At 38.0% G+C, this 15,098-nt stretch overlaps 1 protein-coding gene across 3 annotated transcripts in view; it reads right to left on the bottom strand.

Annotated features, from left to right (window-relative positions):
• Positions 1-15,098, bottom strand: part of LOC6048982 (limbic system-associated membrane protein) — a 512,782-nt gene that overhangs the window by 92,781 nt on the left and 404,903 nt on the right. For all 3 annotated transcript variants that reach the window (XM_038259476.1, XM_038259555.1, XM_038259624.1), the window contains one exon: positions 10,150-10,350. In XM_038259476.1, the coding sequence (XP_038115404.1) occupies positions 10,150-10,350 (201 nt within the window). The remainder of the gene's footprint in view (positions 1-10,149; positions 10,351-15,098) is intronic.

Genomic DNA, 15,098 nt, shown 5'->3' with positions numbered 1-15,098 from the left:
CAAAATTTTCAAAATTGTCAAAATTGTCAAAATTGTCAAAATTGTCAAAATTGTCAAAATTGTCAAAATTGTCAAAATTGTCAAAATTTTCAAAATTGTCAAAATTGTCAAAATTGTCAAAATTGTCAAAATTGTCCAAATTGTCAAAATTGTCAAAATTGTCAAAATTGTCAAAATTGTCAAAATTGTCGAAACCTAATTTAGCTAATTCTGAAAGCTTTATTTCTTTCTTGAAATTACATCAACCTTCAACGTTCATTTTTTTCCCATTCCCACAAAAAAAGCTTCTTTCAATTTCGGTGAAAGCTTGCGCTCGTTTCGGTCCCGGATCGTTTCGGCAGAAAGCTATCGCTGGCTGGCTCGGACATCCATTAGGCCCATCCATCCGGTTCGGTCGTCATCGATGACGTTTTCGGGGCTGACCACTTTTGTGCGAACCACCGGAAATTGCGTGCGGCTATCGTGACGAACGACGCCGGCCAGGCCAAGACTTTTATTGCGTTCTTTCTTCAGGAGCTGTGCGCTTTTTTTTCCTCAGATTGATTACAACCAAAGTGGATTGCTGGAGGATTTTTTATTCTGGGGGCATTTTTGATAGATTATCGGCACGAACCTGAAACCTGGATTGATTTATTCAAAACACGTGTTTACCTTCTTTTTTGAGGGATTTTTTCTTGCCTTTCCTATGGAATGTTAAAAAGGGGGAAAAGCTTCTTCTTAAGTGGGGCCAAACGAACATTTGAAAGAGAATCCATTACATCGCCGAAGGGGGCACGTGCTGGCAGGGGTTGAGGCGAAGTTCGGTGAAGTGGTATCCTTTGAATTTTCGAAAAAAATATTGGTATCAATTTAAATCATGCAAGAATTTTTGGTAGCATTTTTATTAAGTAGCCAAAATGTATGTGACTTTTCAGGACAACATGGTATCTCTAACAAATCTTACTCATCAAAACCTTCACGCTCGTTATGCCCTTCAAATGCCTACCTCAACAAGGAAGCTTGAAAGACTCCTCCTCACATGTATGTACGACGTCCCCCTTAAGGACTCTCTTCCATCATGGTTAACATCATTAGAGGGACGTGAGTGAGTACACTCCCTCCACACACACACACACACACACGGTTGAGGGCGCTCACAAAAGTTGAACGTAAACATAACTTCACGGTCGTGATCTTCATCATTTTTCGCTTGCTTTCACAAACTTTTCCAGCGCATTTTTTTTACTTCTCTGAAGAGTAGACTAGCTGTAGAAAATTTCTTGTTGGTTGTTGTTATTAGATTTTTTTAATGTTTTTTTTTAATTTGAATATAATTTTAAAGAAAATATTACTCCATTACAAACATTCCAAATAATTTCAAAAAATTAAGTTGAAAATGATCTACTTCCTTGTTGCTTTTATTAAAAGCAACAAGGAAGAAGCACACACACACACACCACCCACGAACACGTGCTCTCAGATGGAAACACATCCGTCACATTTGAGTGGATGTGGTAACGAGCCGGTGCCTTATGCTAGCGAAAAAAAGGAGTGGAAAATCTTGTATTTATATGTTGTCAGGGATTCGTGTTATTCGACTAATGGTTCACTGAACAAGATTTATTTTAAGCTTTACTCAAAACTCTTATTTTAAGCAGAATGTTTACTATAAATTTCCCATTGAAAACATTTGCAGTTTAGAAAAATGTTAAAATAATCATGAAGTATCCTGGAATCAACAAAAAAAAACTAATTAATTAGCTTGGTCACGATGATTAACCACCAGTTTACGCATCAATAAGCTGACCAGTGTTGTAATGTTTACAAAGCCAAAACCACAAATGATTGCAAATGTCAACCACTCGAAACCGTTTTTGTTTTGCCTCACTCAAGTGCGTCATTAGCAGTGTTTTTGTTCGATTTCTGAATTTTTTTTACTGTCAAGTGCAACCACAATTGGAGATCATTGCAATCACAAGCGAAATGCACTTGAGTTTTGTTGTTGATATTATAATTATATGGTATAAATGGTGATTTTTCGAGTTTTTGCTATGTTTTTAATTGAAATTAATAATGAACTCCCGATTGGCAAACGTATTAACAAACTCTGCCGTTAAACAAATATTTTCCATTCTTGAATCACTTTTTTTGTATATTTGTATCGTTTGAGCAATAAAAAAATGTCAAACATATCAGACTCGATTATCCGAAGCCTTAATTATCTGAAGATCGATTATCCGAAGGACTTCGGATAATCGAATCATGAACAAAAAAAATGTTTTTTGGTATTTACTTTTTAAATACTACTGATTAATAATGCCGATTGCAAATAATTTTCAAAGTTTTTGTCCTAAGGCTCTAACCCAGGGGTGCTCAAAGTTTTTGGAGGCCGGGCCAATCTTGAAGCTCAAATTAGCTTGCGGGCCAAATGAGCTATATAAAAAATTTATAGTATTTCAAATTATAAGGCTAGAAAATACATCATTCAGCTGAAATTTTTATTTTTTTGTATTTTTTCAAAGTTTTTGTTAATTAAAAATAAAAGAAAACATAGTATGGCTTTTATATGTATTGTTTATTTAAATTGTTTTAGGAATTTGACAAAAAATATGGTTTGATCTGAATTTACTTGTGTTCTCAATACAGTTTTATAGTTTTTTTTATATTTTGAAAATGGCGGCATGTTTTTTGCCTTTTTTGCAGCGGCGTAATTTTTTTTTCTTTAAATTTAGTGTAACTAAAATCGATTAAAACCCAGAATTTCAACATTTCAACAAAAAAAAAGTTAGAAAATGTTTTAAGCACCCGTAAAGTTGAATTGCAAACATTATTTTCAAAAAATGTAAGATTCGACAAAAAACATTTCAGCGAAAAAACATTTATTCATCAAAAATTTACTTGAATCATTTTTTTGAATACCAGAACATGCTCAAAAAGATTCTAAACGCAGAGGATTGCATTTTTAATTGATTTCAGCTGATTGCACTAAAATTTGTAGGGATATTTTGAAATTTTTCGAAAAAATATTTTTGCTTGTGATTTTTCGAGTCACTTGCAACAGCCATATTTCTTCCTATTCCATAATTTAGTCTGCCTTAATCCTGAAAGCCTAGATTTCCAAAAATGTTTGATGAATATTTACTAGTTTCACTTTTATCACACATTATCAACAAAAAGTAAAAAAGATTAGCAAAAGTTTTAAATACCTTAATTTTGAAAAAAGGACAAAATCACTTTACAAGTGATCAGCGGGCCATTTTTCATGATTATTCAAAATGGATTCGCGGGCCACAAAAAATCACTTCGCGGGCCACGTTTGGCCCGCGGGCCATACTTTGGTCACCCCTGCTCTAACCGGAGTCAAGGGGGGTCAGGCATTTTACACTAGTTCAGTTGTTTTGCAATCATTTGTTTGCAGAAAAAAATGTAAGAGTCCACGCACTGGACATAAGTTTCGGTCGTCCCAGATCACCGATGGCCTGTGTTCCCTAACAATTCACTTCCCAGAACCTTCCTTTTCCTAGCACGAAACTTCCTCAATTCTGCTGTTCCTTCCACTCCTTTTCCTTAAATCCACTCTCCTTGCATGGATCCTTCCCCCACTAATCACTCCCGCGCGTACTAATTTAGACTTTCGGACTTATTTAGCGAAAACACTCATTTTTACTTCGAACCGAACTCCGCGATGGTTGCTTTTAGACTTACTTTTGCTTTTGTTTACATCGATTATGCTGCGCCGAGATGACAGATCTCGCGTAGCAGTGGTGCTGGTTTGAGGGTTTGTGTATGTCTGTACAATTTGTGTCGTTTTGTCTGTAGGTATGTACATGTTTGGTGTAGGGTGTTTGTGTGTGTGCATGTAATTTGTGTGTGTTTTACCAAGGGAATGATTGAACGAGAGGAATCACAAATCCGCATAAATAATGTCAAGATTGTTCAGGTGTAAACCGAAAACGCGATCAAAAATTAAAGTGAAAGAATAAAGCGTCTAACTGCTTATTTAATTGTCGGTGTTTTAACATTTTCTGGCGTACATTATATTTTGCAGCCCAAAACCAGTAATTGAATTGGAAAATTAAAATTCTTTTTCAAATTTTCTTTTCTTGATTTGTGTGCACCTACGTCGAAGACCAAGATTGTTTACTTTTTGCTCTTTGGTCTGACAGTCTTGGTCTGACAGATTTGGTCTGACAGCTTTATCATGGATTTTGGTCTGGTTTAGGCGAGGGATAGGACACAGCACCTTCCTGTGTTTTACAGGTTCGTTAGCTTACTAGGGTAAGTACACTTATTAATGTCTAGGGTTAGTTGTATTTAACAGTAAGATTTGAGGAAAACTCAAATTTTAACGAGCAAAAAAACTTTTTGCGTTACTGTACATCGAACATTTTTTAGAAATTCAAAATATTTTGAATAAACCCAAACATGTTGAAAATGATTCTATACGCAGGGGAATGCATTTTAAACAGATTTTAGTTGATTGCACTAAAATTTAACTTAAAATTTTGAAGTTTTTTGAAAAAAAAAGTTTGTGCCCCTCTGATTTATTGGGCCGGTTTTTGGGGGAGGGGGCAGGACAATTTTTTTGCGCCAGCCCAAATGATAGTCGCAAAAATACAAATTAAATCCATTTCCGGTTTTCGAGTTTTTGATCATTGTTGTTGTTCATTCGGTCATTGTAAAGGTGGTTATGTTACACATGACCAGTATGACAAAGAACTTTGCAAGATGATTGTTGAAATTTTCGATTAGAATGTCCGGTCCAAATTTCCTCCTTCTAATAACCGTCCTATCGAACTAAGGAGACGAAAATTGCAAGTGGAGCTGAAATAGAAATCGAAGTGAAATCAATTTACTTTCCTTCACCACTCGAAAGTTACCAAGATGCGGGAATGTTTTTGCAAGGCTGTTGCAAGCAATCGGCGGCAGTAAAGGAAATTTGAACAGCAGACATTAAAAACTACCCTTTACAGGGCTCTTAATGATTACGAGATAGTTATTCTAAATTTCCAGAAACAGATTTTCGCAGTGGCACAAAAAAATATGCATCGCAGTAATCTATTTATTACTTCCTGCCTAATAAGCAATATATTTTAACTGCTTGATTTCAGATAATGGCCAAATGCAACTTTTAATGTCCATTATCAAAAACCATAAAGTTTGATACCCATATTGCCCCAACTCTTACGGTTCGGCAAATATCCCCCCATCGGAACATCCGCGGGGCCTCCGGCCACTCCGGATTGTGGCCACTACTGCCGAAATGTCAAATTTCATGTCCAGTATCAAAAATCATAAAGTTTGATACCCATATTGCCCCAACTCTTACGGTCCGGCAAATGTCCCCCCATCGGAACATCCGCGGGGCCTCCGGCCACTCCGGATTGTGGCCACTACTGCCGAAATGTCAAATTTCTTGTCCGGTATCAAAAACCATAAAGTTTGATACCCATATTGCCCCAACTCTTACGGTTCGGCAAATGTCCCCCCATCGGAACATCCGCGGGGCCTCCGGCCACTCCGAATTGTGGCCACTACTGCCGAAATGTCAAATTTCATGTCCAGTATCAAAAACCATAAAGTTTGATACCCATATTGCCCCAACTCTTACGGTCCGGCAAATGTCCCCCCATCGGAACATCCGCGGGGCCTCCGGCCACTCCGAATTGTGGCCACTACTGCCGAAATGTCAAATTTCTTGTCCGGTATCAAAAACCATAAAGTTTGATACCCATATTGCCCCAGCTCTTACGGTCCGGCAAATGTCCCCCCATCGGAACATCCGCGAGGCCTCCGGCCACTCCGGATTGTGGCCACTACTGCCGAAATGTCAAATTTCATGTCCAGTATCAAAAATCATAAAGTTTGATACCCATATTGCCCCAACTCTTACGGTCCGGCAAATGTCCCCCCATCGGAACATCCGCGGGGCCTCCGGCCACTCCGAATTGTGGCCACTACTGCCGAAATGTCAAATTTCTTGTCCGGTATCAAAAACCATAAAGTTTGATACCCATATTGCCCCAACTCTTACGGTCCGGCAAATGTCCCCCCATCGGAACATCCGCGGGGCCTCCGGCCACTCCGAATTGTGGCCACTACTGCCGAAATGTCAAATTTCATGTCCAGTATCAAAAACCATAAAGTTTGATACCCATATTGCCCCAACTCTTACGGTTCGGCAAATGTCCCCCCATCGGAACATCCGCGAGGCCTCCGGCCACTCCAGATTGTGGCCACTACTGCCGAAATGTCAAATTTCATGTCCAGTATCAAAAACCATAAAGTTTGATACCCATATTGCCCCAACTCTTACGGTTCGGCAAATGTCCCCCCATCGGAACATCCGCGAGGCCTCCGGCCACTCCAGATTGTGGCCACTACTGCCGAAATGTCAAATTTCATGTCCAGTATCAAAAATCATAAAGTTTGATACCCATATTGCCCCAACTCTTACGGTTCGGCAAATGTCCCCCCATCGGAACATCCGCGAGGCCTCCGGCCACTCCGGATTGTGGCCACTACTGCCGAAATGTCAAATTTCATGTCCAGTATCAAAAACCATAAAGTTTGATACCCATATTGCCCCAACTCTTACGGTCCGGCAAATGTCCCCCCATCGGAACATCCGCGAGGCCTCCGGCCACTCCGGATTGTGGCCACTACTGCCGAAATGTCAAATTTCATGTCCGGTATCAAAAACCATAAAGTTTGATACCCATATTGCCCCAACTCTTACGGTCCGGCAAATGTCCCCCCATCGGAACATCCGCGGGGCCTCCGGCCACTCCGGATTGTGGCCACTACTGCCGAAATGTCAAATTTCATGTCCAGTATCAAAAACCATAAAGTTTGATACCCATATTGCCCCAACTCTTACGGTCCGGCAAATGTCCCCCCATCGGAACACCCGCGAGGCCTCCGGCCACTCCGGATTGTGGCCACTACTGCCGAAATGTCAAATTTCATGTCCGGTATCAAAAACCATAAAGTTTGATACCCATATTGCCCCAACTCTTACGGTCCGGCAAATGTCCCCCCATCGGAACATCCGCGAGGCCTCCGGCCACTCCGGATTGTGGCCACTACTGCCGAAATGTCAAATTTCATGTCCGGTATCAAAAACCATAAAGTTTGATACCCATATTGCCCCAACTCTTACGGTGCGGCAAATGTCCCCCCATCGGAACATCCGCGGGGCCTCCGGCCACTCCAGTCCAGGTGGTGGCCAGTTCCAATGATCGACTCCCGCGACTGGCATGTCTTAGCTGGTCCTTGCCTCCAAGCCATCTGCTCCCGGACCTCCAGGCCGTCTGCTACCGGGCCACCAGGCCATCTGCTTCTGATGTGTTCTCGTCGACGTCCAGCAATAGAATGAATTTTCGGGACCGACCGAGCCGAGTTTTGTTGGCTCGTCGACGATCCGAAAATTATGAGGTGGAGTGGGGGTGATTTTAGATACATCAATCTCACGTCTCTCGATTGACTGATTGGGAAACGTTCGTTAATCCAACCAGCGTGCACCAAAAACAGGGGAAATTTGCCGAGAGGGGAATTCGTCACGTAACGTTTTCGCTTCGCGAAAATTTTGGATTGACACCACGTATAGAAACCTTAGGACAAAGTTCTTTGTCAATAAAAAAAAATCGGCCAGATGTTGCAAATTTGAGTGAATTACTCTCCTAGATTTACAATTTTGTTTCATCGAATTTCCACGATTATTCAAAATATTTATAAACAATTTTGAGAGTCAATAATGAAAAAATACATAACATTTAAATTGTTTATCACGGTTTGAGAAGTTTCGTACTTCTTGTAAACAAATTCCAGAAACAGTTTATTATTAAGTTACAAAGTTTTATACAAAAGCTAAATTTTTATGTTTTTTCTTTAATGCAATTTCATCAAAAAGCTATATTGAGTATCTTTTGACAGCACAGACTCGGTAATCCGAAGTCCTCTCAAAAATTTTACATCGGGAATGAAATCCAAGATGGCTATAGAACATTGAGAATTTGTCTTCAAATAATTTTCAGGTCGCTGAAAACTAATTTGGTCTATGTTACAAGAAAATGAAAAAAAAACAATCAACCCTCAACTGCCCAAATGTTTTATTTTCGAAAATGTTAATTTTCCTTTGTTCAGGAGGTCATTTTGAGCAACTTTTGTTCTACACTCAACCCCCGATGGTTGGTCACTTTTTCGTTTGACACTTTTTTAGTTTGTACCCCGTTGGTTGGTCAAAGTCAAACTAAAAAGTGACGAACTGTCACTTTTTACACGGCGCTCACGCACACTATCAAAACACACGTTTGGTAGTGTGTGTGAAATCCGTGTAAAAGGGGTGTCAAACTAAAAAGTGACCCCGTTCGTCTGACAACAGTTGGTGTCAAACCATCGGGGTTTGAGTGTACTTTACTTCTCTTGTTTTACGTTTTTTCTTATTTCATTTTTAATATATTAATTTATTTTATCATGTTTAGTTTATGCTTGGTTTTGGTCGTATTTGGCCTATTCTACCACCTCCTATCATTACATTTTGCCTATCCATTTTTTTCATATTTTTACAGTCACTTTTTTCAATTTTTTGCTTGTTTTTCACATTTCTGCTAAAAATGGCACCATTTTTATTCAAATTGTAAAAAAAATGCGTAAAGGCATAGTATGGGGCAGTAGAAAAATTACTGCATTATTCTTTTTACATAAAATAAAGGAAATGTTAGTAAAAAACACAGCCAAAGTTGACCCCTAAAAAAATGACAATTATTTAGAGGGTTAATTATTTGAGCTGTGACTATGTAAGTAGTTTTGAAATTTGATAGAAAATGTCTTGGAAATCATTCATTATATTGAATTCCAGTAATATCTCAAGAAAGACTGAAGATTGATTTTCTTCTCTCGGTGAATGCTCAATGAAAATCTTTTGGCGAAGATTCTCTCATCTCAAATTTCAATAAATAATTGGATAGCTATTGTTTAAGTTGCTAAAGAGTTCAAGTTGATAAAATATCACGCTTTCACCTGCATCTTCATTTGCAATAAATTTCGCTGGCAACTAACAATCTGTTGATACTATCGTCTGCAGCTCATTAAATTCCTCGAAAAATGGAACCCAACCTCCACAGAGGACAATCTGCTTCCCATTTTTTTTTTCGTCAGTGGCAAAAGTCTCCTCCACACAAACGATATAATAATAGGTATCATATTAGTTTCATAAAATTTTATGCACATTTCCCCCGCTTAATTTATACCCTTGAGTTGGTTTTGCTCCTTCTGCTGCTGCTACTGCCAGGGTGGCTGCAGGAAACACTTTTCCAGATATTATTACTAGCGTCTGGCGGCGGTGCCACTGACGGTCCTGTTGGTCCTGTTGGTTTTTCCACGTTCCCTAGCTAGGAGCATCACCATCGTAAACAGGACGTCTAACGAGCAACTGATACTTTGCCATCACTGGAGGGGTGGGATATGGTGAGGGGAGGGAAGACCCCTTTTCGCTGGAAGTTTCCATTTTTCTTTTAAACTCTCAACTGTCAATATTCATGTTTTATTTCATTATTTTTATTAGTTTAAAAATTTTGGGAATATTTGTATTAAATTAATATGTATAATTTTTTTTAACAATTTTTAAATGTAATTTTAGTTTCTAGAAAAAGAATGTTATTCTATATTCTTCACATTTTAGTAGGTTCCTGTTCCTCAGAAATCCTGCATCAGAAAACTTGTCGTTATTAGTGACTGTCTTTGCAAAGAGATCGCACAAAGTTAGTCCCAAGTCAGTTAGCAAGGGAGAGCTTTTCCTGTTGAACAAAAACTTTCCCGTCGACTGTCTTTTCACGTTCCCACACGCACAAGTTCCAAACGCGCGCGAGCTCTGGTAAAAGTTGTAATAATTTCCAAATTGCTTCACTGCACAAACTCACACCCGGTGACGGCATAGATGTGGGATTGTGGTGGCTCGTTTTGCAACCACTTTGCGTGGGGTGTAGATTCTTTTGTTTGTATGTGTGTTACACCCACCATTAGGCAGTGGCATCACGCAGATGAACTTTGATAAGTTTTCCACGAACATTTTCTTCACCGTTGTGGAGAGAAATTTCCTGGAAAGCTTATTGAGGGGCTGAGGAAAAAAAACAAAAAAAAAAACTCTTTAACAGTTTCAAGTTAACTCACCCAGTATCTCCACCGTGTGCACCTGGTCCTTGTTGATCTTGTCGCTGATCTGGCACACGTAGTCGCCCGCGTCTTGCGGCTCCAGCTCCGAAATCTCCAGGTTGTACCCGTTGACGAGCCGGACGCGCTCGTCCCGCGTCACCATCAGCTGCGAGGCCGTCAACACGTTGCTCCCCCGTCGCCACAGCAGGACCAGCGTGCCTGTTGAAGAAAGGAAAAATTGTATTCAACATTGCATACTTTCAGGATCAATCGGTGCGTTTGCCGCTGTGAGGGTTGCATACTTTCTGGCTGTTATTTCCCATCAATTCTTGCCTAACCAGCTGCATTCCAGCGAGTTTTCACTAGACTTGCCTCGAAGTAACCAACTATTTCGCCCCTATTTTTCGCCAACTTGTTTATAAATTGGACAAACTCAGTTGGAAAAAAATAGTTTTCACTTTTGTTCGGACCCCACTAGGTGCCCACCACCATTGACCACAAAACCCGGAGGGTAATAAAACGGAATTCTCTCCGAAAAATTCACCATCCGGGACGACCTCCAACTCCAACCGTCACAAGTTGAAATTAACAACAGAACAAAAAAGTTGTGTTTTTGCGCCAATTAAGTGGCTCTTAGTGGTGAGAAAAGAGCAGGAGCGAGGACTCTGCTGCAAGCAACACAACAACATCGTGCGGGGGGGGAGGGGGGGGGGGGTCGTGGGTTTCGAAAAGTTTTGGTTGTGCATCCACAGCAAATTCGTGTAAACAGCTTCCTCTCTTCAGCAACCTTCGAGAGGGGAGGTAGTGTCATTTTTGGGTTGTTGGTACGTCGAGGGTACTCCATCTTCCCCCACACTTGAAATGGCCATCAGGATGAGTTCTATTTGTTGTTTATTTCTTCTCAACAGGCACTTATTTTGCCCCAATGATGCACTTAAAACTAAATTTACATACGTAACAAAGATCTTAACAAGGACACAAACTTAAAACGCAACGTAGTACGAGACACATCTAAGCTAAACACACTGGACACTTTGTTAAACGCTCTCTTTAGTCCGTTGATGGCACCATTCGCGCTGTAGTTGGTGCGACGAAACGGAACTTCGAGAGCTGGCGTGTGGCGTAGTTGACGGGTAGGCACTCGGAGCTGAATCTGGTTACGCAGATCAGGGCAATCAATCCGGCCGAGTAGGACATCAGCAGAAGTCATGGCACGGGCTAGGTCTCGTCGTAGCTGTAGTGTATCGAGGTCGATCAAACGGCAGCGTTGTTCGTACGGCGGAAGATGCAAGGGATTTGTCCACGGCAGCTGCCTGAGGGCATATCGCACAAACCTTCGTTGGATGCTTTTGGTGGAGTGGGCCACACTGTTTTTTGGCGGTGCAAATCAGAAACGAAAGTTTGGCATTGTTGGTTGGAGGTTTTTTTGGGAAAGTTTCAGGGTTGAAAAACTCTGAAAATTATTGGAAAATAAGGATAAGCCCACATTCTTATAATGTATGCATTGAAATATTTTTTGATTTTGAATAAGGAATGTCAAGAGTTTAATAATAAATAAAACATTCAAAGCAGGTAAATGACATTGGAGTTAAACTAAAAATAATAACTAGGCCATCGCAAAATTTAATCAAAATTTTCCCTCTCCCTCAGAATTTCCCAAAAATTTAAAAGGGCTGAAAAAATAATTGATTTGAATTGAATTTTTTTTACAATCTGAAGTAAATTATTTAAGAATACATTGTGAAACAGATCTTTACAAACGAAACAGATCAGGAAAGCGCAATTCCAGCTCAAATCAGGATTTTTTCTGGTAATTTTGTACCCGACCCTCTCCGATTTCAATGAAACTTTATAGACATGCTATCCTAGGCCATTTTTGTGTATATGGAGCCAATTGTAATCGAAAATGACATTTGAGAAGGGCGTAAGTTATTTAGATTTTTGTGTATTCTGTAATTTAAAAATGACTGTATCTCGAAGACGTTGCATCGTACCAAAAAGTGGTCACAGACAAACTTGTATGAAATTGGACGGGGTTTCTGAAATAAATACACTGAAAGAAAAATACACGCCACTTTTATGGGATTTTTGAATTTTTATGTTTAAAAGTTGAAATTTAAGGTGAAGTCACGATTTTTTTTCGTTCAATTTGTTTGAGGAAATAGACTAGAATGTTACAAAAAGACTCACGAAAAATGCAGGATGGTATGTTTCCCCTAAAAAAATACAAAAATCATTTACTAAAACTGTTTTTTTGAAAAGTGGTCTAAACGTCAAAATTTTCAAAAACCGATAGTGGTAATCGATTTTCCAGACAATTTTACATAAAATTCTGCATGTTGACCATTGTCCTAAGTCCAATCCTTGCGATGTTACAGCGGTTTTAAAAATAGAAGTGTTGAAAAAATAGCATTTTGGTAGTTTTTCGCATTTTCTATAGGACAAACTAAGTTTTTCAGTCTCGCAAATATTTTTACCGGAAAGCTCGTCCAATTTCCCATAAGTTTGCCTTTGACAGCTTTTCAATTGTATGCATGGGCTTACAGATATAAGCTTAATTACATTGCTCATAACTTAAAACAGAATAGTTTTTCAGTGTGGTAGACATCTGGATAGTAAATCATCTTACGTAAATATTAAAACGAGTCAAATTGAAAGCTGTCAAAGGCAAACTTATGGGAAATTGGACGAGCTTTTCGGTAAAAATATTTGCGAGACTGAAAATTCAAGTCGGTCATATAGAAATTGCCAAAAACCATCAAAAAAGCTATTTTTCAACATTTTTATTTTTAAAACTGCTGTAACATCGCAGGGATTGGACCTAGACAAAATTCAACTTTCAAACATAAAAATTTAAAAATCCCATAAAAGTGGCGTGTATTTTTCTTTCAGTGTATTTATTTCAGAAACCCCGTCCAATTTCATACAAGTTTGTCTGTGACCACTTTTTGGTACGATGCAACGTCTTCGAGATACAGTCATTTTTAAAGTTTCTTTGAATTCGGAGAGGGTCGGGTACAAAAGTACCAGAAAAAATCCTCATTTGAGCTAGAATTGCTCGAAACAAATTTATTTTCGTAAATTCATTAATATTTAGTTAATTTGTGATAAAAGCATAACTGTTTTTTTATTGCTTTCTCCCCCTCCACTTCACATAACATGGAGGACACAAACTTTAAATAAAAATTGTATCAGCATTATAAAGATTTATATAGAAAATAATGTTTGGGAAAAGTTGATCTACCTGAATCAATGAAACAAAAACCCACATTTAAACTCTTATTTATTGGAACAATTAGTTTTTTGGAACAAATAAATCGATACCACTTTCAGAATTGAAAGTATATTCTTTTCTTGCAATTACGATTTAAAAGAGAATTAATACTTTTTTAACGTATAAAATCACTACTCAATTATCATAGAATATTTTTGTTTAAGTATGAATCCAATTCTAAAATAAATTATTTGAATAAGTTACAAACAGTTTTACATTAAATATTTTCTATTAACTTTTGAATGTTTCTAGGATTTCCTCTCTTCCTCTAATTTTTGGAGCCATATTTAAATTAAAAATAATATATGCAAAGGATTTGTTGATAAAAAAAATAAAGAAAAACAAATTTTATTCAAATTTTTAAACTGCAAGCTTTTGCCCCAGTCAAAAAGATGGTTGTACATTAAGGGTGCCCAGAAAAAATGACCCCCTGCTTCACAAGCGAAAAACGTTTTTTTGTGTTATTTTAAGCATCTGTGTAAATTCTGAGCGAAATTGGATGAGATTAACCCATTGATACCCGAGCTTAAAGTTGGTGGAAAAAATGTTTTTCATACAAATATGACTTTTTTAAATCGCTAATAACTTTTCAGGATCGAGTTTCACAGCTTTGGGATGCTCTACAAAGTTGTAGAGCATAAAATTTTCAACAAGAATCTCACTTTTGGGAATATTGGGATGAAAGTAGCGCACCGTGAAGACCAAACCGTAAGAAACTTGGGTTTTCCATACATTTTTTAGATTTTTCCCATACAAACTTTACCTCCGAGTATCAATGGGTAAATAATGACCGATTTTGCTCATATTTAGCCTTGAGTCCTAAAATAGGTCAAGGAACAAGTCCCATTTTCTGGGCACCCTATTGTACATTGTAAAAGAAATAATAGTTTATTTTAATAGTGAATAATGCAGTTGTTAAATCTGTCTTCTTATTTTTAACCTAGAGCGTAAGGAAAACTTCAATACACTTAGATTGTTTAATTTGAACAAAATAAATGAAATTTAAAAAAAAAATCTGCAATTTGCTTTTACAAAATACAAATAAGAAACGTTACTTAATGGTTGGTGCTCTCCTCTCACCTAAGAGGAGCAGTTCTCTACGAAATCGGTCTTTTTTCTTCAATTTAAGTTTTTGTATTTTTTAATCCGACTGAAACTTTTTTGGTGCCTTCGGTATGCCTAAAGAAGCCATTTTGCATCATTAGTTTGTCCATAAAATTTTCCATACAAATTTGGCAGCTGTCCATACAAAAATGATGTATGAAAATTCAAAAATCTGTATCTTTTGAAGGAATTTTTTGATCGATTTGGTGTCTTGGGCAAAGTTGAAGGTATGGATACAGACTACACTGAAAATGACCGAGTTATGAATTTTTTAATCAATACTGATTTTTTCAAAAAATCGAAATATTGGTCGCAAAAAAATTTCAACTTCATTTTTCGATGTGAAAACAAATTTGAAATCAAAAAGTGTTAATATATGAAACATTTGTGAAATTTTCCGATCTTTTCGAAAACAATAATTTCAAAATTTTCAAATCAAGACTAACATTTCAAAAGGGCCAAACATTCAATATTACGCCCTTTTAAAATGTTAGTCTTGGTTTAACAATTTTGAAATTATTGTTTTCGAAAAGATCGGAAAATTTCACAAATGTTTCATATTTTAACATTGAAAATCGGACCATTACTT

This window comes from Culex quinquefasciatus, chromosome 1 (assembly GCF_015732765.1).
Source record: "Culex quinquefasciatus strain JHB chromosome 1, VPISU_Cqui_1.0_pri_paternal, whole genome shotgun sequence".
Classification (NCBI taxonomy): Eukaryota; Metazoa; Arthropoda; class Insecta; order Diptera; family Culicidae; genus Culex; species Culex quinquefasciatus.
The sequence above is the reverse complement of the archived record's forward strand: the minus strand, read 5'-3'. Positions and strand labels throughout refer to the sequence as shown.